This window comes from Cucurbita maxima, unplaced genomic scaffold (assembly GCF_002738345.1).
Source record: "Cucurbita maxima cultivar Rimu unplaced genomic scaffold, Cmax_1.0 Cma_Scf00014, whole genome shotgun sequence".
Taxonomy (NCBI): Eukaryota; Viridiplantae; Streptophyta; class Magnoliopsida; order Cucurbitales; family Cucurbitaceae; genus Cucurbita; species Cucurbita maxima.
The window spans coordinates 4174567-4200210 of NW_019272030.1; the positions used below are offsets into that span (position 1 = coordinate 4174567).

At 37.8% G+C, this 25644-nt stretch overlaps 7 protein-coding genes across 11 annotated transcripts; 6 read left to right on the forward strand and 1 right to left on the reverse strand.

Moving 5' to 3' along the window:
• Positions 1-338: 338 nt before the first annotated feature.
• LOC111489410 (late embryogenesis abundant protein 2-like) lies at positions 339-675 on the reverse strand. The gene is made up of 2 exons (XM_023137599.1): positions 571-675; positions 339-473 (listed from the first exon to the last, which is right to left on the reverse strand). Exons 1-2 carry the CDS (start codon positions 628-630, stop codon positions 339-341), a joined length of 195 nt encoding a protein of 64 aa, XP_022993367.1. The 5' UTR covers positions 631-675.
• Positions 676-2197: 1522 nt separating this feature from the next.
• On the forward strand, positions 2198-4790 carry LOC111489340 (probable inactive ATP-dependent zinc metalloprotease FTSHI 3, chloroplastic). Its single transcript, XM_023137510.1, has 4 exons — positions 2198-3480; positions 3748-4071; positions 4171-4471; positions 4561-4790. Exons 1-4 carry the CDS (start codon positions 2431-2433, stop codon positions 4758-4760), a joined length of 1875 nt encoding a protein of 624 aa, XP_022993278.1. The 5' UTR covers positions 2198-2430; the 3' UTR covers positions 4761-4790.
• A 910-nt stretch (positions 4791-5700) lies between these two features.
• On the forward strand, positions 5701-8354 carry LOC111489341 (proline dehydrogenase 2, mitochondrial-like). The gene is made up of 4 exons (XM_023137511.1): positions 5701-6442; positions 6722-7367; positions 7849-8089; positions 8167-8354. The coding sequence occupies exons 1-4, from the start codon at positions 5912-5914 to the stop codon at positions 8222-8224; spliced, it is 1476 nt and encodes a 491-aa protein (XP_022993279.1). The 5' UTR covers positions 5701-5911; the 3' UTR covers positions 8225-8354.
• A 391-nt stretch (positions 8355-8745) lies between these two features.
• On the forward strand, positions 8746-11612 carry LOC111489338 (tryptophan synthase beta chain 2). Its single transcript, XM_023137507.1, has 5 exons — positions 8746-8890; positions 9687-10213; positions 10366-10903; positions 10996-11094; positions 11215-11612. The coding sequence occupies exons 1-5, from the start codon at positions 8851-8853 to the stop codon at positions 11466-11468; spliced, it is 1458 nt and encodes a 485-aa protein (XP_022993275.1). The 5' UTR covers positions 8746-8850; the 3' UTR covers positions 11469-11612.
• Positions 11613-12128: 516 nt separating this feature from the next.
• LOC111489292 (protein FLX-like 2) lies at positions 12129-15648 on the forward strand. 2 transcript variants are annotated; one of them, XM_023137432.1, is made up of 6 exons: positions 12131-12306; positions 12500-12624; positions 12710-13289; positions 13640-13785; positions 13882-13976; positions 15039-15648. In XM_023137432.1, the coding sequence occupies exons 3-6, from the start codon at positions 12730-12732 to the stop codon at positions 15405-15407; spliced, it is 1170 nt and encodes a 389-aa protein (XP_022993200.1). In that variant the 5' UTR covers positions 12131-12306; positions 12500-12624; positions 12710-12729; the 3' UTR covers positions 15408-15648. The 2 variants fall into 2 exon arrangements, with proteins under 2 accessions (XP_022993199.1, XP_022993200.1); XM_023137431.1 differs by lacking the exon at positions 12500-12624 and having other exon boundaries at positions 12129-12306.
• Positions 15649-16284: 636 nt separating this feature from the next.
• LOC111489175 (protein trichome birefringence-like 19) lies at positions 16285-22331 on the forward strand. 4 transcript variants are annotated; one of them, XM_023137266.1, is made up of 4 exons: positions 18768-18899; positions 20514-21040; positions 21107-21862; positions 22239-22331. In XM_023137266.1, the coding sequence occupies exons 1-4, from the start codon at positions 18884-18886 to the stop codon at positions 22260-22262; spliced, it is 1323 nt and encodes a 440-aa protein (XP_022993034.1). In that variant the 5' UTR covers positions 18768-18883; the 3' UTR covers positions 22263-22331. The 4 variants fall into 4 exon arrangements, with proteins under 4 accessions (XP_022993036.1, XP_022993037.1, XP_022993034.1 ...); XM_023137269.1 differs by lacking the exons at positions 21107-21862; positions 22239-22331 and adding an exon at positions 16286-17093 and having other exon boundaries at positions 18253-18899; positions 20514-20618; XM_023137267.1 differs by lacking the exon at positions 22239-22331 and having other exon boundaries at positions 21107-21998.
• Positions 22266-24709, forward strand: LOC111489174 (endo-1,3(4)-beta-glucanase 2). Its single transcript, XM_023137265.1, has 2 exons — positions 22266-22347; positions 22409-24709. Exons 1-2 carry the CDS (start codon positions 22329-22331, stop codon positions 24610-24612), a joined length of 2223 nt encoding a protein of 740 aa, XP_022993033.1. The 5' UTR covers positions 22266-22328; the 3' UTR covers positions 24613-24709.
• Positions 24710-25644: the final 935 nt, after the last annotated feature.

Genomic DNA, 25644 nt, shown 5'->3' on the forward strand with positions numbered 1-25644 from the left:
CGAAATATTAATCAATTTATAGCATTATATGAATTCGTAGAAATTAAAAGGCACGTAATATTACTTTCAACTATAACCATTGTGACTATTAATTTAATTTATCTCAATATATTGTTAAAATGATTTATATAATTAATTTTATTGTTTCAAATGTATATAGTTATAAAATATGAGATTTATTTTGTTGTAATTTTCTCTATTTCTAATCACTTTTTAAAACAATTATTTTCATTATTACACGAAACCTTTAAATTAACCAAATAATCGTTTATTATCGGAAAAGCTCTAGAAAAGAGCATCAAACAAAATTAATGGAGAAATATGAATGATAGGTGATATCATTTCACGGCATCCTTAACAGCATCTGCAGCTCCTTCTACCTTAGCCTTCATTTGTTGGCCCGTCTCCTGTATCGACTCTTTAGCGGTTTGGGCTGCATCGCTTGCCTTGTCGATCATATTGCTCACCTTCTCCTATGTTAAGAATACAAATTAACATATTACCAAACACTCCATAATTTTAAATACCACGCAACAAAGTATATGCATTGTCAAACGAAGAATAGAAAACCTGGGTTTGACCCTTCGCCTCTCCGGCACGGTAGCTCATCTGGCTCGAGTTGTCTGCCATTTCAATTCTTTATTGATAGAGATTCAAAAACACCAAAGAAAAAAAAAATGAGAATTTGAAAAACACTTGGGTGAATATGGCTCTAGTTGGTTGATTTATATAGTGGGTTAGGTTAAATTACTGTGTGACACGTGTAACACGATAATTGAATCATAGCTCCACGTGTCTAATTTTGATTGGAGTTGTTCATATATGTGCCCCATTTGACCAGGAGAAGGCAAGAAGTGTTCAGATGATGCAATGATAAATTAGTTTTTTTTTTACCGCTGTTTTTTTGGGAATGAGTCAGAATGGCATTATGGTAATAGTTTATGTTATTGGGGAATATTTATGTCATTATGTTTATTAAAATATCGTGTTTTTGTTCGAGAGAGAATATTTTAACTCAAATAAAATAAAGGGACTTTATTTATTATCCATTTTTATTTATTTTTGGTTAATTTTAAAGTTTAGTCCATTTATTTTTTTTTAAATTAAGTTTTGTAGACACTCCTTCAAACGTAAATTTTAAAAACCAATTTTGAAAACAAGTTTTTAAATTTTATTTTTATTTATAAAATTTGTTCTTTGAAAAAAAAAAAAACCCGATTATAAATAAATTATGAGAAAACTAATATAAATAATTAAATAGTACATTTAGTACTTAATAGGTTTTCAAGCTTTAAAAAAAATATTTTTTAAATTTTAATTAAATATAAAATCAAATCGTATCTAATTTGTTAGACTTTGAAAAAAAATATTGAATACGTATTAAACATTAAATTAAATTAAAATTTTATAAATTTATAAAACAATACTTAAAAGTTCAACATAAATTGATAATATATAAATCTACTAAATTTGTAATAACAATCTTTAATAATAAAAATAAAGTTTAAATTACAGTTTTAACCTTCTGAGAATAGTGAATAAAAAAATTATTTAATAGAAAAATAATTTTTTTAAAATAATTACAAACTATACTTGTTTATTTTGTAATAACATTTATTGTTTATTTTAGTCGAGTAATTTATAACAAATTAAAGAATATTTCTTCACTAAAATTTAAATGTCTTCCCTAGTTATTTTCTCTTTTAATTTTTTAAAAATTTTTATTTTGGATTAATATATAAAGTAGAAAATAAATTAAAAAAAATAAAATCTCATGATATAATTAAATATTAATGAGGGAGAAGTATACCATATATTGCTGTAAGCCTCACAGCTTTAAAACATAGGAGAGGTTTTCACACACTTACAAAGAATATTTGGTTTTTCTCTCCAACCGATGTTCCGATGTTGGATCTCATAAATGTTATAGCTCGTGCTCTTCTTTGATTTATTTTCTTTGCTTCAATTGTAAATTTTTATTTATTATTATTATTATTATTTCTGGAATACTCTATCTAAAATTTATTTTCTCTGATTATATTTGAATTTAAAAAAAAAAAAAAAAAAAAAAAAAAAAAACTGAACATTTTTCCCCTTGTGAAATTGAAAACGTTGATTTTCCCCTTCATTCATTTTACAATTTTTGCCGCAACGTTGCAAAATCGCTGCCCCAATTCTCCATTTGCCCATAATTTACGTCGCTGGATATCATTTTGCGCCTTCTGAGCCACATACGCCAAACCCATGTTCATCTTCTTAATCTAAAACCTAAAATCTTGCAACTTCCTCCATGCCATGACAATCTTAATCATCCAAACCCTTCAAATTCCAGTCCCTTTCAACATTTCTCAGATACCCTTTTCATCTTGCTTCCCTCTTGTTTAATTCGCCTCCCATTTTAGTTAGCTCAATAACCCAGGTCGGATTTCCATGGCGGGTCTCTCGATTGTTTGCAATAATGGCTACTCTCTGCCTACAGGAAGCTTCGGAGCTCATATCAACAGCAACAAGCATCTATGGAGGTATAGAAACTTCTCTTGTAGCTCTGTTACTCTTCCTCCCATGGCTTTGCCTTCTACATACTTAAATCTTCGATGCCAGTTGCTCTGTAATTGTAAATTTAGGGTAATAAGCAACGGGCAATGGCGATTTTCTTGTAACAGTAAACTTGAGCATATGATGAATGATAAAATGCCTCCTCTGGGTGGTAGTAGAAGGAACAACAATTTGAGAAGAAAAATTGGTTTAAGATTACGCCCGAGGTTGAGATTGTTATCCAAAAGATTAAGAACAGTTTCTGTTCGATCAGCTATGAACAATGTAAGAACATTTATTAGGAAGAATGTTAGGAAGGTGAGCCTTTCTGCTTCAGTTTGTATTGTTTTGGGGCTGTGCTATTTGTTTCTGAAAGTAACTGCAGTCCCACCTTCTAAGAATGTTCCATATTCAGATTTCATTACCAGCCTTCAGAATGGAACTGTCACCAAAGTTTTACTCGAGGAGGGGTCTCGTCGTATCTATTTCAATCGAAGTTTTACGGAGTCGATCGAAGGTTTAGATAGTAAACCATTAGTAGTAGATAGTTCTAATGGAAGTGATGAGGGAGTGAATGGTGACTCCAGAGCTGTGCAAGCCCCAAAGATGAATTTATTGACAAAATTCTCTAGGAGAAGCAAAGTTGCGATTCCGGAGTGGAAATTTTCGACGAGGAAAGTAGACCATGATGAGAAGTTTTTGCTTGGTTTGATGAGAGAAAAGGGAACTACTTATAGTTCAGCACCTCAATCGGTTCTGATGTCGATGAGAACTACGTTGATAACGATCATATCTCTATGGATTCCTTTAATTCCTCTCATGTGGCTTCTTTATCGTCAACTCTCTGCATCGAATACAACTGCGAGAAAGCGCCAACCTAACAGTCCCATGGTTGGATTCGAAGACGTGGAAGGCGTTGATGGTGCTAAAGTCGAGCTCATGGAGGTAAGCTATTTAAAAATTTGATGGTACTAGATGTTATATGATCTTGTTCTAGTTCTTGAATTTTGACTTGTTTTCCATCGAAGTTCGTAATAAATCCTACTGACTGCAAGATGATTTCGACATTAATCAATGATGAGAGGTTGTTTCGTTATAATAGAAAGTTTAGGAACTAAAATAGAAATCGAGGTAAATGTTTAGGAACAATTTAAGGAGCTATTGACAAACAGACGGTTTCTTTGTCTCTGTTGACAAAATTAATGATTATAGGTAGTATCATGTCTTCAAGGAGCTATTAGCTACCAAAAACTAGGAGCAAAGCTTCCAAAAGGTGTCTTGTTAGTAGGTCCTCCTGGAACGGGGAAAACGCTCCTTGCACGAGCGGTGGCTGGAGAAGCAGGGGTTCCGTTTTTCAGTGTATCAGCCAGTGAATTTGTTGAAATGTTTGTGGGAAGAGGGGCAGCACGTATCAGAGACCTTTTTAGTGTAGCAAGAAAATGTGCACCATCAATCGTGTTCATCGATGAACTCGATGCGGTTGGAGGGAAACGGGGTAGAAGTTTCAACGACGAACGTGACCAAACATTAAACCAGGTAATCTCGATTAGAACGTAGTCACCTCTATTTCTCTACTCTTATCAGTATAGTGTCTGTAAAATTTCATGATCCAACTGTCCTTTCTAATTACCGTAGTTGTTGACCGAAATGGATGGATTTGAGTCGGACACGAAAGTGATCGTTATAGCGGCGACTAACAGACCCGAAGCACTGGATCCTGCCCTTTGTAGGCCAGGTAGATTCTCAAGAAAAGTTCTCGTAGGACAGCCTGATGAAGAAGGAAGGAGAAAAATCTTGGCAGTACACTTACGAGACGTCCCGCTCGAGGAAAACCCGAACTTAATCTGCAGTCTAGTTGCATCACTCACACCTGGTTACGTGGGTGCTGATCTTGCAAACATCGTGAACGAAGCAGCACTTCTCGCTGCTCGTAGAGGTCAGTTGTTTTACTAACTTAATTCCATTTTTCGACTCGCACCATCACCCTCGTAAGGAATTATCAGTTCTTTCTTTTCTTTTTCGCAGGTGGCGAAATGATATCGAGGGAAGATTTTATGGAAGCAATTGAAAGATCGAAATTTGGGATCAACAACAAGAAACTGAGATCTAATACAATAAACACTGAGCTTGAAAGATTGTTTCCATGGATGACAGCTCTAATGGGAAGAAATGACACAAAAATGGATGGATCCCAAGGGCCATTGGGCTATCAAACTTTGAGTTGATTGACAATATTGATATCATTTGCCTTGTACATAACTTTCTTCATTCATAGCCTTTGGAATCAAAATGAGACACTTCTACTTCGAGGGTTTAGGCTGAATCGATCCGGATCGTCCCTCGCAGACGTGCTACGTCTCGAATAGAAATTTCAATACTTGATAATTTTTTTATTTTTTCACTATGTTTAGAATTCTAAGTTTCAACCATATGGCTAGTTTTCATGGGCTCATAAAACCCTAGTAGCTTTATTCATGGGTTCGGTTCCAATGAATGTATTTGAGTAAGCCAAGATGGCCGATGTGTCCTAAGACATGAGACGATATCAAGATACACGAGTCATGTTGTTGGGAACGAAGATGACAATGAAATGCAACATTGTTGTGTTGCAACGATTGAACATCCATGCACAAAACAACGCGTGTGGTCGAACAAGCTTGAATTCCGCACAAGCGATGTTCGGTTGGTAAAGTCAAATCTCGCCGATAGTCCAACGAACCCAAAAAGTCGAACAAAAGAATTTAAATCTACATTCCATATTATTGAACAAAAACATATATATTTTTTTTATTGAATTTGGATTTAGAATTCAGATGTTAAAAAATAAAATAATATAATAAAAAAGAAAAAAGAGAGAAGAAGTAGAAACAATTTGACTTGTTTAAGCCGTTGACAAATTCATTAACAGGTCTACCGTTTGAATCTGAACTAATTAACTAAAAAGAACATGAAGAAAAAAAAACACGATTTAAACAATTAAAACGATTAAGGGAGTTAGTTAATTAATTTTAACCCGACAGTTGGAAACTAATCACCCACAAAACACGGTTAATGACATGACGACGGAATCCAAAAGGATTCCTAAACCAATTTCGTGGGAAAAACAGAAGTCCAAGAGAATTGTTTTGATTCGTTTCTATCCAAGTTTTAATTTAATTTCGGTAAATATGACGTCAGCAACCCCTCTAATCCACAACTGTATCTAATTATTTTATCCACGTCAGATAATTGATTAGAGCGTGTGTACTTACGTGTAGTGCTGATCCTAACCATCTGTCCACCTGTCAAATTGTTCTTTTATTTAACGCACAGGTCAGCAGCAAAATTCATAGAATCAGAAACGAAGAGAAAAAAAAAAAAAAAATTGAAAATTTTGATGGCCAGAAGTATCCTTTCAACCCAATCAAAGATCCCCAAGAACGTATTTTTTTACGCTTCCAATCGGTTGTTAAACACCGCCGCTGCCTTCACTTCCGCCGCTTCTACCCCGCCGCCGCTCAATCTCGCTGTCTCTCCGGCGGCACCCACCGTCGATTTTTCTGACACGAAGGCCTTGTTTGGGTCATTATCAACGTTGGAGGTCCTACACGCCGCCGCCAGCCTCCATGTCGCCGCTGTCGGCCCTGTCGTAGACGTCGGAATGTGGGTTATGAACTCTAAATTGATGGATGTTGAGTTGGCTCGTGATATAATTTTTGGTACCGTTAGGCATAGTTTCTACCGACATTTTTGCGCCGGTGAGGACGACACGGCTGTCGGGAAAACCGTTCGCCGGTTGCACAATGTCGGGCTGAGAAGCATGCTCGATTACGCTATTGAATACGCCAACGATGAGGAGTCCTGTGATCGGAATCTTCGTGGGTTTCTCCGAACCATTGAGGCCACTAGAGCGCTCCCACCTGGCTCTGTAAGTTCATAAGAATCTTTTTTTCATATGGTCCACTTTGTTTTAGCTTTCTTTTTGGGCCTCAAAATGTCTCAGAGTCCCTCCCAACCATCCTCCTAGCCTCTCTTGAACCCTGAACCCGAGAACCCCTTTGTGTCACTTTTGACCCTACAAGCTAGCAATTTCTTTATTTAACACCGAGAATATTATGACTCTATTGTCTACTTTGAGTACCTTGTTTTGAGATTTTCGAAAATGTCCCATACCAATAATGATGTATTCGTTTCGTGTGATTGATAGGCAAGCTTTGTGGTGGCTAAAGTGAGCGCAATTTGCCCATTGAGGTTGCTTGAGAGAGTGAGTGACTTGTTAAGATGGCAACAAAAGGACCCATGTTTGAATCTTCCATGGAAGCTCAAAACATTCCCAATTTTCTCTGAATCAAGCCCTCTTTACCACACTCTTCAACAGCCCAATCCCTTAACAAACGAAGAACAAAAAAGCCTCCAAATAAGCCATCAAAGGCTAATGAAAATCTGCCAAAGTTGCGTGGATGCCAACGTTCCTTTAGCCATTGATGCCGAGCACACCAAAATTCAACCCGCCATTGATTACTTCACATACTCCGCCGCCATCATCCACAACAAAGACCATAACCCAATAGTGTATGGAACCCTCCAAGCCTATCTTAAAGATGCAAAGGATCGGCTTTTGTTAGTCACCAAAGAGGCCAACAAAATGAGAGTTCCTCTTGGGATTAAGCTCGTGAGAGGTGCTTATATGTCAAGCGAATCCAAGCTCGCTTCTTCTCTTGGATTTGAATCTCCCATTCACAATAGCATTCATGACACACATGCATGCTATAATAGTTGCGCATCGTTCTTGCTCGACAACATCGCCGCAGGCTCGAGCGGAGCCATTCTCGCTACCCACAATGTCGAATCAGGTACCCAAAATCATATCTCATTTAATAACATAAGGTACCAGAATCATGTCTCATTTCATAACATGGGTATCCAGAATCGTATCTCGTTTAATAACATGGGAACCCAAAATCGTGTCTCATCGAGAGTACCCAGAATCATGTCTCGTTTAATAACATGGGTACCCAGAATCGTGTCTCATGTAGTAAGTACCCAGAAACATGTCTCGTTGAATAACATGGGTACCCAAAATCGTGTCTCATGTAGTAAGTACCCAGAAACATGTCTCGTTGAATAACATGGGTACCCAAAATCGTGTCTTGTTTAATAACATGGGTATCAAGAATCGTGTCTCGTCTAATAACATGGGTACCTAGAATCGAGCTCTGGGTATCCAGAATCGTGTCTCGTTTAATAACATGAGTACCCAGAATCGTTTCTTGTGTAACAACCATGTTAGAACGTTGTTTATAATCTAGATTTCGTTTGATAACCATTTTGCAGGAAAATTAGTGGCGAAGAAAGCGTACGAGATAGGGATTGAGAAGTTGAAGGAGAAGCTCGAGTTTGCTCAATTGTATGGAATGTCGGAAGCGTTGTCTTATGGGTTAAGAAACGCAGGGTTTCAAGTGAGCAAATACATGCCATTTGGAGGCGTGGATATGGTAATGCCATACCTTTTAAGAAGGGCGGAGGAGAATAGAGGCCTGTTATCGGCCTCAAATTTGGACAGACAGCTTATGAGGTATAGAAATGTAAATATTTTGTAGGGAGGGACTTGATAGCAAATTTGACATCTTTTTAATTTCTTGATATTTGCAGAAAGGAGCTGGGGAGGAGGATGAAAGAGTACTTGAGGGGTGAAAGAAGGGCCTTTTAGCAAATTTGCAATTTAGTCATTTCAGCAATTTTTACCATTTAGCTTACTGCTCGTTATCGTCTCCATCATTTATAAAATATTTTTATAACGGGACGAAGACGTCCTCGTGTAAACAGATAATAAAAGAAATTAATTTCTTCGATCGACCTTATTTATTTTTTTATTTATGCACATGTAAGTATTTACTTAATAAATAAACAAATAAATATTTACTTAAAATATAAAATAACAATATGTATTTTATTAATATTTTATTTTTTTAATAGAAAAATAGAATTTATCTATTAATTTTTTTAAAATAAATATATTTAAATATATATGTATTTATATATATATATATCATATTTAATAAGTTAATCTAGCGGGATAATGATTAAAAAATAAAAAACAATTATCAAATCATAATTTAATTTATTTTTTCAGAGAAAGTAATATAAAACCCTAGTTATTAAATATATTAAGTTTTTTTTTTTTTTTTTTTAAGAAAAAAAATAATAAAAAATAGTAGTTATCGTGATCAACTCGGCAACATGGGGGTCTCTGTTTGACTTGGAGTCGTCGAGTAGCAGATCGTGCTTCCCTTTTCTTTGTTTTTCGCTGAAAAGGGTTGAAGATCTGTCTTGAAAATGGTCGCTTCATCAATTTCTTCAGGCATCAATGGCGGAGGTACTTCATTTCTCCTCTATTTCTTTCCTGTATTTGTGTTTGAAACTTCGGCTCTTTTGAAATTAATCTAGTATCCTTTTCATTTTACTTCTTGTGGATATTGATCATGCTTTGTTTGGAGATTTTGTGTTTATGTTTGTGCTGTTGAGCTTTTATCAAGGTTGTTGTATGAGTTTTTGCCTTCGAATTCGTCTGTTTTTGTTACCATTTTAAGAGATGAAATTGCTGGAACTTTGCTAGATCTTTTATTTGGAAGATCCCAGGATTTTTCACTGTTGAATTGGAGTTTGTCTGATTTGTTGCTTGAGATACTGGCACTTTTTGGAAGAAAGTGAGTGAGAAGCTGTATCTGTCTGGTTTTTTTTGCTTGAAATGCTGATGTTTTTTGGAAGCTTTTTGTTGGTTTTGTGTGATTATTGCTGGATTTCACTTTTCCTTTTATTTTCCTGTTGGAATCACTGCATTTTCCTGTTTTTGGTCTCGAGATCCCACGTCGGTAAAATCTTGAGTGGTAGTCCTCAAAAGGAAAGCTCAAAGAGTATAATATCTGCTAGCGGTGAGTTTAGGGTGTTACAAATGGTATCAGACCCAATCACCGGACGGAGAGGTGAACGAAACATTCCTTATAAGGGTGTCGAAACCTCTCCAATGAAACACATTTTAAAACCTTGAGGGAAAGCTCTTGAAGGAAAAACCTAAAGAATACAATATCGGCTAGCTGTGGGCTTGGGCGCTTACCTCAAGCTTCTCAGCCCTCCCTCTTTCCTCTCATCTTTGATAATTTAAACCTTTTCAGGATGTCTTTCAATTGAGAGAATTCCAAGACATTTGAGGTTTTCAAATGGTTATAGAACAAAAGCAGCATCAAATCCTAATTTGAAGGCAGTCGAGGTCCCGCGTCAATGGTACAATCTCGTTGCAGACCTTCCTGTAAAACCTCCTCCTCCATTGCATCCCAAGACTTTTGAACCAATCAAACCTGAAGATTTGTCGCCTCTCTTTCCTGATGAATTGATTAAGCAAGAAGCCAGTGCTGAGCGGTACATAGACATCCCCGATGAAGTTGTCGATATCTACGGGCTTTGGCGTCCAACTCCTCTAATTCGAGCTAAGAGGTTAGAGAAGCTTCTGGACACACCAGCTAGAATTTACTACAAGTATGAAGGAGTTAGTCCTGCTGGATCACATAAACCCAACTCTGCTGTTCCACAAGTTTGGTATAATGTACAGGAAGGCGTCAAGAATGTTGTTACAGAAACCGGAGCTGGGCAATGGGGATGTAGTTTGGCCTTTGCTTGTAGCTTGTTCGGTATCGGCTGCGAGGTAAGAAGCAACTGTTGTGATCAATATGTAGTATAAACTCGAAGTTATTTATGAAACAGTTGAATTAAGATGCTGGAAAAATGGTTCAAAACAAAACTTCTTGGTTGCTTCTGTAACATATCACATGAAGTTTATCTTGTTTCCTTAACTAGGTGTGGCAAGTGCGTGCATCGTATGATCAAAAACCGTATCGTCGAATGATGATGGAAACTTGGGGAGCAAAAGTACACCCATCTCCATCCAACGTCACGGATTCAGGTAGAAAATTTCTTCAAGTCGACCCATCAAGCCCAGGAAGTTTGGGAATTGCCATTTCAGAAGCTGTGGAGGTTGCAGCTCTCAATGCTGATACCAAGTACTGTTTGGGAAGCGTCCTCAACCATGTCTTGCTTCACCAAACTGTCATTGGTGAAGAGTGTTTAAAACAAATGGAAGCCTTAGGTGAGACCCCAGATGTCATCATAGGATGCACTGGCGGAGGATCGAATTTTGCAGGTCTTAGCTTCCCGTTCCTCCGTGAGAAACTTGCTGGAAAAATAAGCCCCGTTATTCGAGCAGTTGAACCTGCAGCTTGTCCTTCATTAACGAAAGGCGTTTACGCTTATGATTATGGCGATACAGCCGGGATGACGCCATTGATGAAGATGCACACACTTGGTCATAACTTCATTCCCGATCCCATTCACGCTGGTAATGTATAATATGCTATCGAAACTGATACGGCGCATTGAACTCTTTGTTTCTTGTCTTGATCATCATCTTGGCTTACTCTATTTTGGTAGGTGGATTGCGGTATCATGGTATGGCTCCATTGATATCACATGTCTATGATCTTGGTCTTCTGGAAGCTGTATCACTTCCCCAGACAGAATGCTTTCAAGGTACCCGAATTTTATCCGAAAGTTAATCGATAGGCACTCGGAAAATTAAACCAGTTACTGGAAATTTGGCTCTGCATAAGTGGCCAACAATGCAACAACTGAGTTTCTGTTTGTTTGCAGGTGCTATACAATTTGCTCGATCGGAGGGACTAATACCAGCACCGGAGCCAACACACGCCATAGCAGAAACAATTCGAGAGGCTCTTCGATGTCGAGAAACCGGAGAATCAAAAGTTATTCTCACGGCCATGTGCGGGCACGGTCACTTCGACTTGGCAGCTTATGAGAAGTATCTACAAGGAGGGATGACAGATCTTTCTTTTGCAGAGGAGAAGATAAAGGAATCACTAACCACCATTCCTCAATTGGGTTAAAGTCGTCTCTATTTTCTTCTTTCATAGAGATTAGAAGAAATCTTTCATATATTAAAAGTTGCAAATTTTGTTAATGGATGTGAGTAGGTTTGATTGAAGTTTTTGTTTATGATTTCTAGAAATAAGATCGATCGTGTGTGTCGAATGAAAAATGTTATCAGAATTTGATATAAATAAAATATTTTCAATAATTTTATAACATTCATTAATTAAGTGAGAGAGGTCGTTAACGGACTTATTAGTATTCACATAAAAACTTTCGAACTAATATGAGTTAGTTCAATTGTTCAGATAATTAATATTTAATTATGTTAGACGAACACGACTCTCCACAATAGTATGATATTGTCCATTTTGAGCATAAGCTCTCATGGCTTTGCTTTGGGCTTCCTGAAGAGTTAGTATTCTTCACTTATAAACACATGATGAAAAATTAGCAGTGGGACTTCATCATCCAACAAATTAAAAATAAAAATAAAATTTTATTAGTTATATATATATTTTTTTTGTCGGTAGGTTTAACTAAATTTGATAAAAAATTACGCTTTAAAATTGATTTAAAATATAAAAATTAAGTCTAGTTTGAAAATAAATAAAATAAAATATTTTTAATCTTAATTGATAAAAATAAAGATTATAGGGAAAAAATTAAAAGAAAAATTCCCAAAATTTTAAAATTGGGGCTCTCAATGCGAGTCCCCGGTCTTCTTCTTCTTCTTGCTGAACAGTGGAGTGGGGATTGGCGAAGAAATTCTTCCGACAGGCCATTTTCCCGTTTGTTTAATTCTCCGATTTCAACCTTCGCCGACGAGTTTCAGGTGCCAACTAATTGTTGCTGGTAAAGAAACCTATCAAAAACGTCATCTTTATCTTCGTTATAATTTCTCGAAAACCCTAAAGTTTTCTTTTGGCTACAACGCCCATGTTCCCCTGCATCAATTATTGTTTTCTAGTTTTTTCCGGCACTATTTGATGGAATATGTGATTTCTTTCGTTGGCAACATCAAGAGGTGTTTTTTCTTCATTTACAGCGTGCCAATTTTGGGTTTGGACGTATTGTTGCTGCACATTAAGATTTAGGTCACGAAATGATTGTTGTTTGTGTTGCATTTGGCATCATTGTGGCATGATTTGTATACAAGCTTTTAGCTACTTGGTTGGCACCGGTTCTTTGATTTTAGTTGGTTGTTAGTCAATTAAAGTAATGGAGTTGTGGTAAGATTTTCCTTCGATTTATGCAGGTGACGTCTGGCTATTAAAAATGGGTAGTAAAGGTCGTATTCCGCCTCCACATGCAAGGCGTCCTCTTCCAGGTTCTGGTGTCCTGCATCCAGAAGCATTTGGTCATGGGCTACGTCCTCCGCCCGGTACTTTTCCTCCCTTTGACATGATGCCTCCTCCAGAAGTAATGGAACAGAAGCTAGCTGGGCAACATGTTGAGATGCAGAAACTCGTCACCGAGAATCAGAGGCTTGCTGCTACCCATGGAACCTTGAGGCAAGAGCTTGCTGCTGCGCAGCATGAGCTTCAAATTCTTCATGCTCAAATAGGAGCTGTGAAATCTGAAAGAGAGCAGCAAGCAAGGAATCTTTCTGATAAGATTGCAAAGATGGAGTCAGAACTACAAGCTGGTGAGCCAATTAAGTTAGAGTTGCAGCAAGCAAAATCAGATGCTCAGAACTTGATTGTAGCAAGGCAGGAGCTTATTACGAGAGTGCAACATTTGACCCAAGACCTCCAGAGGGCCCATGGAGACGTGCAGCAGGTTCCAGTTTTGATGTCAGAACTCGAGAGTTTGAGGCAGGAATATCAGCATTGTAGGTGCGTAATCTGTATAGCATTTAACTTTAGAGGGACTTTTTAGGATTTCACATAACTACGTATGTTAGTTCATGTGTAGGATGTCCTGTGAATTCAATCAAGTTCAATCTTCAACTCCTACGGTTCAGTTTCTTTGCATTTTTAACTAGGCCTCTAGCTTGTGGTTATAGAGGCTGCCCTAGCTTGACTTGTTTCCTTAGCTATTTCTTAAAGGCTTATGTATTCTGTTTATAAATGTTAAGCCTAACTGCATTGTCTATCATTTACTGGACCAGAGTTTGATCATAATGTGCTTCAGGGGTTATGTTTCTTGCTTGTAAAATGCCATGACCTAGCTATTGACCTTGCAGGGCGACCTATGACTATGAGAAAAAATTATACAATGATCATCTTGAGTCACTTCAGGTGATGGAAAAAAATTATATCACAATGGCTAGGGAACTGGAGAAGCTTAGGGCAGAGTTGACGAATACTGCTAGTCTAGAAAGAAGACATGGTACTCTTGCTTGCCTCTATTTCACTTTCTGTTGGATTATCTTATCCTTCTCGAATTTTTCTTTATGGACCACTGATATCTGACGACTGCACATAGGTGGGCCTTATGGTACTACCCAAAACAACGAGATAGAAGCTTCTGGGAATCCAGCTGGACAAAATACTTATGAAGACGGCTATGGTGTTGCCCAGGTTAGTCACATATTCCACTTTCTAGTTTTCATGAGTTGATATGTTTGAATTTATAGTACTCTCTTTTTGTATGTTTCTTACTATTTTGATTTAAAAGGAGAAACACGGTGTTATGAGGTCTCTTTCCTATCCACGTTTTATCTAGGCTTTCCTTTGAGTCATGATCGGAGTCTCCGTGGTTTTGGGACTCATTTGTTGAGAATGTTCTGAAATGTTCATCTTTCTGGTGGGAAGCTTTCTTCTCTAGGAGGAGGAGACTTGTTTTAACCCAACCTATACTTTCTTCTTTCTTTTAATTTTTTTCTAGTAAGAAACCAAGTTTTCATTGAGGAAAACTGTAAGGATAATAAGCAAACAAAAAGGCCTATCAAAATACAGCTCAACAAAAAGAGCCACAAAGCTAACCATACAAAAAGGGTCTCCAATCACATCTATACTTTTCCCTTTTTCCCTCGCTTGCTTCATTCCTCTTCCATTTCACGAAAGGCCGGATTCTTCTGCTGGCTAGATGCCCATGGAAGGGTAGACACCTTCAACCGTATCTAAGACTCCTCTTCTATAGTTTTGGGTCCTATGCATTGTTTGAACATGTCATATGACTGGAACTGCAAGATTTGGATCACATTTTATGAAGACACGACTTTACCGTGAAGATTTAGGTTAGATTTTGGTACTTCTTTGGTTTTAGTTTGTCATCAAACGGGACTGTTCATCCACGACTACGTTATTGTATAATTCTTCTTTTGTTTTTATTCTTAACCATTGGAGCATCCTTGGTAATTTTGGCACTGTTTCATTTGGGCTTGTGTTTCTGCACATCCTTTTTATTTCCGTTTCAAGCTATGTTTTTTTAAAAAAAAAAATTTATCTCTATGTATGAGTATATTAGTTTGACATTTCAATGGTTAATATCCTTATAATATATCCTTATGAAGGACGATGAGAGGTGTAGTGCTTCATGTTTGTGCTTTTTTTAGTTTCTAAAATTTTAAAAGTGTCTAATAGATCCTTAAACTTTCTGTTTATTTCTCCTAATTATTTGTGTTTGAAAATGTGCAATAGGGACGTGGCCTGCTGCCTGCTACTGCAGGTGGTGCATCCAGTGCGGGTGCGACTGCATACACAGGACCTCAAACTGGTTCTACTGCAACCAGACCCAACTATGATGCAGCAAGAGGTACCCAACGAGGATCTGGTTACGAAGGAGCAAGAGGATCCATTTACGATTCACAGAGACCTGGTTATGATGGACAAAGAGGACCAGGTTACAATGTGCCTGGGCTACCTACTTATGATGCACCTAGGGGAGGAGCTGGCTATGATGCTCAATCTAGAGGTGTGGGAGGACATGCTGCGCCTGGAAATACCGCACCGTATGGGTCTTCAACACCGCCTGTTCGAGGTGGCGGAGGAAACCCTGGCCGGAGATGAGCCAAAGGTACCATTTGAGAGATAATCTTATGTTGCGTTTACTCATCAGCCTTAGTTGTCATCATCTGTTGTGCCATTCCCTCAAATTTGCAACGCCTTTTTTTTTCATTGCTACTCCTCTCTGTCAACATTGATGGTAAGTTTATTATCAAATGCAGTTACTTGACAAACTTGGAATGAAATCATTGGAGCACCTTACTGAAATCAACGTCAAAATCATATCTGGTTTAATGATTTATCATTTTCAGCTGTCTAATCAATGAAACTTCACGTGATGAACTAAGAAAATCAACTAAATTTCAATTTCTAATCATTCTCTCCCTTCTGTTTAATAAATTTTATTAGTAGGATATGATATGTTATGTTGGATGGTTTACTTTATGAAACTTCCATAAATATAAGTCTAGTTGTATCCGAAAACAAAGTATAACTTAATCTACGATACGATGAACGGATGTTGTAAGAGATTGTATCTATCATTGAGATGATATTGAACTAAAAAGTTCAATAAAACCAATCCAATCAATGATATATATATATATATATATTATATAGCAACCTAGCTGTCATGACAACAAAAAAAGAGCATTATTTTTTGAAGGAAAATCCAAATGAAATTGGGTTTCAATCAATCTATCATTCATGGAGCCTCTCTCCCTTGCCATTGTCTGAACTTTTCAAGGCTTTATTCTTTACATTTCACCTTTTTTTTAGCTCAGTCAATGCCTCTCGCTATTCAACAGGGAATGGTTAAGAAACTTGGGCTAATGAGTTTGCCTATTATAAAGCAAAAGAACAGCCAAGGAAATGGCCAAGCCTTTTGATCACCCTTTATTCATAACCCACTTTTCTAAAAAGAGTCGGATCCTGATCCCCTTCTCCATCAAAAGAAGTGAGATTTCCGAGGATACAACCCATACTACTCGTTTAGAGGTTCGGTTCCTAGTTCCTAGTAGTATCAATTATACAAGTCAGATCTTGATCCCCTTCTCCATCGAAAGAAGTGAGAATGCTGAGGATACAACACATACTACTCGTTTAGACACATCTCAGGATCCATAATCTCGAGACTATGTTCGTCTCTGAATTTTATAATCATTGCTCTCTCTCTCTCTCATATCATTATAAAACTTCCCCCATCTTTCTTTCTCTTCAACTTTTCCACCATTTCTGAGGCTTTTCTCCATGAATCTCCATGGAAATGAGGTTCCCTTGGGGAAAAACTACACCCTTAACAAAACATTAGCCATAGTGTTCACTCTTGTGATACTCACAGTGATTCCCCTGTTATACAATCTTGTAGATTACTACTCTGTTTTCCTCCTCAACAGCTCCCCCAAGTCCCCATCTGATTCATATTCAAGCATTGAAGAGGGTGAAGAGCGTCAGCCATTGCCAATCCAAGAAGAGGAATGTGACCTTTTCACAGGCGAATGGATACCCAATCCCAATGCTCCATATTACACAAGCTCCTCTTGTTGGGCCATTCATGAGCACCAAAATTGCATGAAATATGGACGCCCTGATGGCGGCTTCATGCAATGGCGATGGAAGCCTGATGACTGTGACCTTCCCATTTTCAATCCTTCTCAGTTTCTTGAGCTTATGAGAGGTAAATCTTTGGCTTTTGTTGGTGACTCTGTTGGAAGAAACCAAATGCAGTCTTTGATATGCCTTATTTCCCGGGTACGATACAACTTTTTAGCTTTTTAAATTCATATTCATGCGTGAATTAGTCGATATTATAATGTCTTAGTTCGTCAGATTAGCTAGTTTTTTTTTAATATTAATTATTGGGTTTCGGGAATCCAAACCTTATTTCCAAGACCATCTTTTGACGTTTGTTAATTTACACGAAAATTTATCAAATCTATAATATATGTTTAAACGAGTTGAATTATATATAAAAGAAAGGTTGGGGAATCTTTTTAAGAAGGGTAGAAGGTAAGTAGGGCAAAGTGGAGGCATGCATGTGAACCATCTATGTCCCTTTCATCTCTCTCTTTGTCATCCTTTTTCAATTTTGATTCTTTGTTCCATGTTTGCTTTCTAAACCCAATTCATTGCCTATCATGTCTATATTGTTTTCTTCCTCTCGACTTCTATATATATATATATATATATATGTCCTTTCGTTCGTTAACTATTCCAATTAGATAAATGGGTCCCAGTGAATACCTCACTATACCTAGTCGGGAACATTATATTCTCTGTCTCTGTCTACATATTTATTAGTCTCATTTATTACCACAAGAACCTATTCTCCAAAAATAACTGGGAAATGAAATAGGTGGGTGAGATTATGACTCACTTTGAGGGAAGGGTTCGGTAGAGTTTAAATAAAATATTCTTCAATTTCATAAATTTTCAAATATTATAAAAAAAAGCTATTTTCATTACATCTAATTTCTATTGAAATAATAAAAGATATATGTATCTCCTTTGAGTTAAATAATTTAGTAATAAAAATAAATATTGTTTTGTTTTGACATATATGGCAGCATCTGTCATAAGCATAATCTAACTAAAAAACCCTTTAATTTAAAAATAAAAATAAATAAATTTATTTGCAGCAAATAAAATCCGAATTTAAATTAAAATATTATATATATTTCTCTGACATTTTTGCGACAATGGTGTAATGTGTCAGAATATAAATGAAATATAAAACATTTGACCAACAAATTTTTTTGTGCCTTTAAATTATTTGGTTTTTTAAATAAAAAAAAGACTTTTATTAAATAAAAATTTAGGGTAAAAATTATCCTGATAATTTTTTTTTTTTTTTTTTTTTTTGTTTGATTAATTGTTGAGACATTGGATTGAGGAAGATGGTGTTTCGCAGGTGGAATATCCGATTGATGTGTCGTACACGGCGGACGATAATTTCAAGCGATGGAGTTACGAACGATACAACTTCACCATGGCCATTTTCTGGACCCCTCATCTCACCAGAGCCGCCATCGGGGATACCGACGGCCCCACCAAAACTGGTCTCTTCAATCTCTACTTGGATGAGTACGACGAAGAATGGACCACTAAGATCGACGAATTCGACTTCATCATCATCTCCGGCGGCCACTGGTTCTTCCGTCCTATGGTTTACTACGAAAACCACCGCATCGTCGGCTGCCATTACTGTCTCCTCCCGAACGTAACCGATCTCGGAATGTATTATGGTTACCGAAGGGCCTTCCGGACGGCCTTTAAGGCTATAAACAGCTTGAAGAATTTCAAAGGGATGACGATTTTGAGGACCTTTGCGCCGTCGCATTTCGAGAATGGACTGTGGAATCAGGGCGGGAATTGCTTGAGGACGAAGCCGTTTCGAAGTAACGAGACGCAATTGGAGGGATCTGATCTGGAGTTCTACATGATTCAGATGGAGGAATTCAAGACCGCGGAAAGGGAAGGACGAAAAAGAGGGCTGAAATTTAGGGTTCTTGATACGACTCAAGCTATGCTGCTGAGGCCGGATGGGCATCCTAGCAGGTACGGTCATTCTACTACTGAAAATGTGACTTTGTATAATGATTGTGTGCATTGGTGCTTGCCTGGCCCCATTGATGCTTGGAGTGATTTCTTGCTTGAGATGTTGAAGATGGAAGGGATTAGATCATTCAGGGATAGGCTAGAGTTTGGTTAGATGGGGAAAGAGGCAGTTCTTTTTCATTTTTCAATCTTTTTCCTGAAGGTGTTTTTTTTTTTTTTTTTTACTTCTAAATTCATATTGTTGTTGTTTTGTGATTTGTATAATTGTATCATTGTTCATTTATAAGTTGTATGTATGCAATTAGACATTGTGAAAGGGGTATTAAGACATTGTGAAAGGGGTATTAAGAACATAATTTCATTGAGCAACTTAAGTTATTTGCCTTTGCTTTCTGTAGAGATAATATTATGCAAGTTGCCATCATCAGATTTTATACGTGTAGATCTTTACATCTAATGGACTTAATACTCATTCCAAATCATTCATATACTTTTCAATTACTTTCATGATCTCTTCCCCGAGAGATATGAGGAGAGTACAATGTTTGGTGTTATTTTAGCATTATATCTTTGAGATCTCACATTGGTTGGAGAGAGAAACTATTTATAAGGAGTAAGAAACCTCTCCCTAACAGATGTTTTAAAATCGTGAGACTGATGACAATACGTAACGTGGCTTGGCTTGAGCTCTTACAAATGGTTTAAGAGCCGGACACCGGGCGGAGTGCCAGCAATGACAGGCACCCAAGGAGGGTAGATTGTGAGATTCTACATTGGTTGGAGAGGGGAATGAAACATTCTTTATAAAGGTTTGAAAATCTCTACCTAATAGATGCGTTTTAAAATTGTGAGGCTGACGACGATATGTAATAGGCCAAAGCGGACAATATCTATTAGCGGTGGGCTTGACTTGAGCTGTTACAAATGGTATCAAAGCCAAACACTGGGAGGTGTGCCAACGAGGACGTTGGGTCCTAAGGGGGTGGATTGTGAGATCTCACATTGATTCGAGAGGGGAACAAAACATTCCGGGTGTGGAAACCTCTCTCTAATAGACGCGTTTTAAAATCGTAAGATTGATGACAACATATAACGGGTCAAACCGGACAATATCTACTCGTAGTAGGCTTGAGCTCTTACAATATAGGCTCTACTCCACACCATGTTGCCAAGAACAAAAGAAGGATCACAACTCCTTGCACGTAAAATCTAAAACGCAATGGCTCTTTTTTTTAATCCAAGAAGATTCCATTCTTTCACAAACGTTGTTAATTCAGACTCTACCTTGGTTCTTTGACCTTCATTAGCCATTATTTGAGTCATTATTCCAGTAAATCTCAGTGTAAAGAAAATCAATATCCCATTACAAAGAAGCAATGATTAAACAGACAAACCTTCATTGCTACGCCAAGTTTTTATGACTCTGCTCCCAACATAATCATGAACAGCCTCTATCACTTGTAGACCACACAACAAGCTCATGATTCAGCTCCCTATGCTATGAGGTGTCTCAATATTGAAACTATTTCTATGATTGCTTCAAGTATTTAGCTTAAGTATGAAACTTTACTTGAAATGGTTAATTGATCTTCATTAACCATTATATATATTCAGACCTATGCTATGAGAGAGTTATATCATATATGAGTGAAGACATTTGGTATCTCAACATGAAGCTTCATACTTTTGAGGCTCCAAGTGGAAACAAATCAGTGCTGTGGAATTTCCACAAAGGGATTCTGCTTGCTCTGACACTGATTCTTCTTACCATCATTCCTCCTTTGTCTACAAACAAGAACTTGCCTTCATCACTGCCAAATATCTGGAAAAACACCACCAGCTTGAAGATAGTGGAGTTAGAGAAGCAATGTGACTTGTTTCGTGGTAGTTGGGTACCGAAATCCGAGCAGCCATACTACACGAACGACACTTGTGACATGATGTTTGAATATCAAAACTGTTTGAAGTTTGGAAGAACAGACAGAGAATTCTTGAAGTGGAGGTGGAAGCCAGATGAATGTGAGCTTCCTCTCTTTGATTCTGCTCAGTTCTTGGAAATTGTTAAAGGGAAATCGCTTGCTTTTGTTGGAGACTCGGTCGCTCGAAATCATATGCAGTCGCTGTTGTGTCTCCTCTCCAATGTAAGCTCATTCTCCAAACACTTCAAAACTTTCCCTTTTATTAATTGTCTGTTGCATATGCTGCAGGGATCTCATCCAGAAGATGTCTCTCTTAAATACAACCTAACATATGATTTCAAAAGGTGGTTCTTTGCTGATTACAATTTCACAGTGGCAAGATTCTGGTCACCATTTTTGGTTAAAAGCAAGGATGCAGACCAGAATGGTTTCTCCTCCAACAGCCTTATGAATCTATACTTGGACGAGGCAGATCAATCCTGGACTTCCGCCATTGAATCTTTCGACTACGTCGTCTTCTCAGCAGGACAGTGGTTCTTTCGCCCTCAAGTATACTACGAAAATGGTCGAATCATAGGATGTTTCAATTGCCAGAAAAGTAATGTCACACAGCTTATGAACTACTATGGCTATGGGAAAGTCTTCCAAACTGCCTTTAGGACGATTATGAGCCTCAAAGGCTACAAAGGGGTGACATTAATGAGGACGTTTTCTCCCTCACACTTCGAAAATGGCGAATGGAACAAAGGAGGGAACTGTGCAAGGACAAGGCCATTTACAAAGGAAGAGACGAAGCGGGAAAGTTATGTGTTTGAGTTGCATAAGGCTCAGGTGGAAGAATTTAAAGCAGCAGAAAAGGAGGGAATGAAGAGAGGCTTGCAATTCAGGCTGTTGGACACAACAGAAGCCATGCTGATGAGACCAGATGGGCATCCAAACCATTATTCTCCTCCTAGGAAAGAGAATGTAGCTGACTGTGTGCACTGGTGCTTGCCAGGCCCCATTGACACATGGAATGAGTTCTTATTCTCTATACTGAAAACAGTAAGGAAAGATACACACTGAGAACGTATTAGATGAGTTCTGTTAAAAATTACTGTTTTTTTTCATATGATCCATACTGTAATATCAATGCACATTTGTTTCTATGAATTACTCCAGATTCTTTGTTGGGTGGCCATTAAGAACTAGAAAGTTGGGATAGTTTGTGGTTCATTCTTTAATCAGTGGGATTAAGTCTAATCCAAATTAGGTCACTGGCAAGAACAAATTAAGAAAAAGAACCTTTTAACTAAACAGGTTTAAATAAATAAAAGCATCTTCTGTGTAGATTGTGTTGCAAAAAATAGGCTCATTTTGTTGTACACTCAACATGTTCATTCTCTTAGATTCAAGGAATCACATATGATCTCTTTTGTAGGTAAAGCAATGGAGGATCCCATGATCCCTTCCTTTTCTTGACAGGAAACACCTATGGGCTGTTCATAGCTTGCAATCATCGGATTCTTTCATGTTTGAAACTTTAAAAAGTGAGTGTATACCTTATGTATCTCAATCACAATCATACTAAAAGTCTCAATCTTTCTGCAGATTCCATGTTCAAGAAGATTGAAAGAGAACTCAGGCGGGCTATCAAAGGGAAATGCGGTTCACCTCCGCCACGCCTTCCACCACCACCACCACCACCAACTTCTCCTCCTTGTCCTCCTCCACCACCACCAGAGCCCCCACAGTCACCGCCGCCAGAGCTTTCTCAAAAACCATCAGAACCCACTCCCTTCCTATTTCCTTCAACTCACTCCACAGTCCTCCCTGACCCTTCACTTTTCTTTTCCCCTGACCTCCTCTCAGCTCCTCTCCCTACAAACAGTTTCTTCCAGAACTTTACACTCAATAATGGCGACCAACCTGAGTTCATCCATCCTTATTTGATCAAATCCTCTTTGTCCTCCATTTCTGTTTCCTACCCATCAATCTCCTCCAACTCTGCTTCAATATGCCAAGTTTTCACCCCTGATCTCACCATCTCTCCCTCTGATAAAATAGACCCACTTCCCCAGAAATCTCATGTAATCTCCTCATTCAATGATTTGAATGTCACTTTGGATATTCCTTCCTCCAACCTCCGTTTCTATCTCGTCCGAGGAAGCCCCTTTCTGACTTTCACAGTTTCCAAAGGGGTCGCCTTTTCAATCTCCACCATTCATGAAGTCATCTCCTTTTCCTTTAACAATGCACTCACCAAATACACAATAAAATTGAAAAACAATCAGACATGGATTATTTACTCCTCGCTTCCCATCAATTTGACGCATAGTCTTTATGTGATTACTTCTGGGGGATATGCAGGAATCATTAGAATTGCAGCATTGCCAAATTCTGACCCGGAATGTGAACTGATACTTGACCGACTTAGTTCGTGTTACCCCGTCTCAGGCGAGGTACGATTTACAAAGCCATTTTGTTTGGAATACAAATGGGAGACGAAAGGATGGGGGGATTTGCTCATGCTTGCACACCCTCTGCATCTTCGTCTCCTAGCAGGTACTGATAATGATATAGTCATTTTAGATAAGTTCAAGTATAGAAGTATAGATGGTGAGCTGGTTGGTGTGGTGGGAAGTTCATGGGCTTTGAAGCCAGAACCTATTTTAGTAAGCTGGCATTCAATGAAGGGTGTAGAGGAAGAATCCTTTACTGATATCATTTCTGCTCTTGATAAAGATATTGAGTCTCTAAATTCAACAACTATGACAACAAAATCTCCTTATGCATATGGGAAATTGATAGCAAGAGCAGCACGGTTGGCAGTGATTGCGGAAGAAGTGAGATATCTTCAAGTACTTCCAGACATAAGAAAGTTTCTAATGGGCGCAATTGAGCCTTGGTTAAATGGGACACTGGAGGGGAATGGCTTTGTATATGATGAAAAGTGGGGTGGAATTATCAGCAAAGAAGGGTCCTTTCATTCTGGTGCAGACTTCGGATTTGGAATATATAACAATCACCACCATACTCTGGGCTACTTTTTCTATGCCATTGCTGTGCTAGTGAAAATCGACCCGGCTTGGGGGAGAAAGTACAGCCCTCAAGTTTATGCTCTCATGGGAGACATCATGAACTTGAGCAAGCGATCCAATTCAAAGTTCCCAAGGCTGAGATGTTTTGATGGGTATAAATTGCACTCTTGGGGTACAGGATTGGCTGAGTTCACGGATGGCCGGAGTCAAGAAAGCATCAGTGAAGCAGTAAATGCTTACTATTCTGCAGCTTTGGTGGGGCTAGCCTATGGAGACGCCGACCTTGTATCCATTGGCGCTACGCTAGCAGCGCTGGAGATTAAAGCAGGCCAAATGTGGTGGCAAGTAAGGGAAGGACAAGCTTTGTACGAGGAAGAATTTGTTAAGGAAAACAGGTTGGTCGGAGTGTTGTGGTCTAACAAGAGAGACAGTGGCTTATGGTTTGGTCCTGGTGAATGGAAAGAGTGCAGGCTTGGAATTCAGGTACTGCCCATGTTGCCCATCACTGAGCTGCTGCTATCAGATGTTGGGTTTGTGAGAGAGGCTGTGAACTGGGCGTTGCCTTCTCTGGGAAGAGAAGGAGTTGGGGAAGGATGGAAAGGCTTTGTTTATGGCATGGAAAGCGTTTATGATAAAGCTGGTGCCTTGCAGAAGATTAGGAACTTGAAAGCTTTTGATGATGGAAACTCACTTACCAACCTGTTATGGTGGGTTCATAGTAGAGCCAAAGAAGGAGAAGCTAATATCAGCTGCACCAAAGTGCAGCTACTTTAGCACCAAATTTCTCCCATTCATATCAATGTCAAGTTGTATAAATAAAAAAATAAAAAAATAAAAAAATCAAGCTCCGAATGATTTGGCTTGTTACGTATCACCATGATTTTTAAAACGCGTTTAGTAAAAAGAGATTTCGAGGTTTCCACACCCTTATAAGGGATAAAGAGGAGCCTAGTATCCTCACTGACACACTGAACGCTAAGCACACCAACCAATGTGAGATCTCATAATCCACTCTCGTTGGTGGCCCAACATTCTCGCTGGCACACCAACCGATATGGGATCTCTCAATCCACTCTCCTTGGGGCTTAATGTTATTGCTGGCAAACGCTGTTAGCCCCATGGTTTTTAAAACGCTTCTATTAGGAAAATGTTTCTACACCCTTATAAAGAATACTTTGATCTTCTTCAATCGTTGTGGGATCTCACAATCCACCCTCCTTGGGGGCTTGTTGTTGATTTTTAAAATGCCCCAACAGAATGTCACCCCAATCATTATTGACATTTTATAGTTATTCCTCAGACTTCTTTCTTTCCGTTTTTTTCTTATACAAGAATATTTCTTTTTTTAATAATTTAAATAAAATCCAATAAATGAGTAGATAATAGAATAATATTTTTTCGAATCTAAAATTGTACTTTTAAGGGGGAAATGTCAAAATTGTAAAATTGGATCAAATAATTGATTCCAGTTCATTTCAATTCATCTTTTTTTTTCATTGAATATTGAAATAAAATAATTTTGGTCAACAGTAATTATTAATATTTAAATGAATTTTGGGCAGATTTAGTGCCCATATTTTATTCCTTTTGACTAATTCAAGTGAAACTGATTTTCTTTTTTAGAAATCATATTTATTTATTTTATTTTTTCATTAAACACTGTCTTTTTTATTTATTTATTTTTCATTTTACATTACAAATATTTATAAATTATTTGTCAAACTCTACCCAACTTTTTTTTTTTTTTGAAATAACCGCCAAACAAATATATTAGTCGAATAGTTTTATTTAAAATTCAAAAAAAGA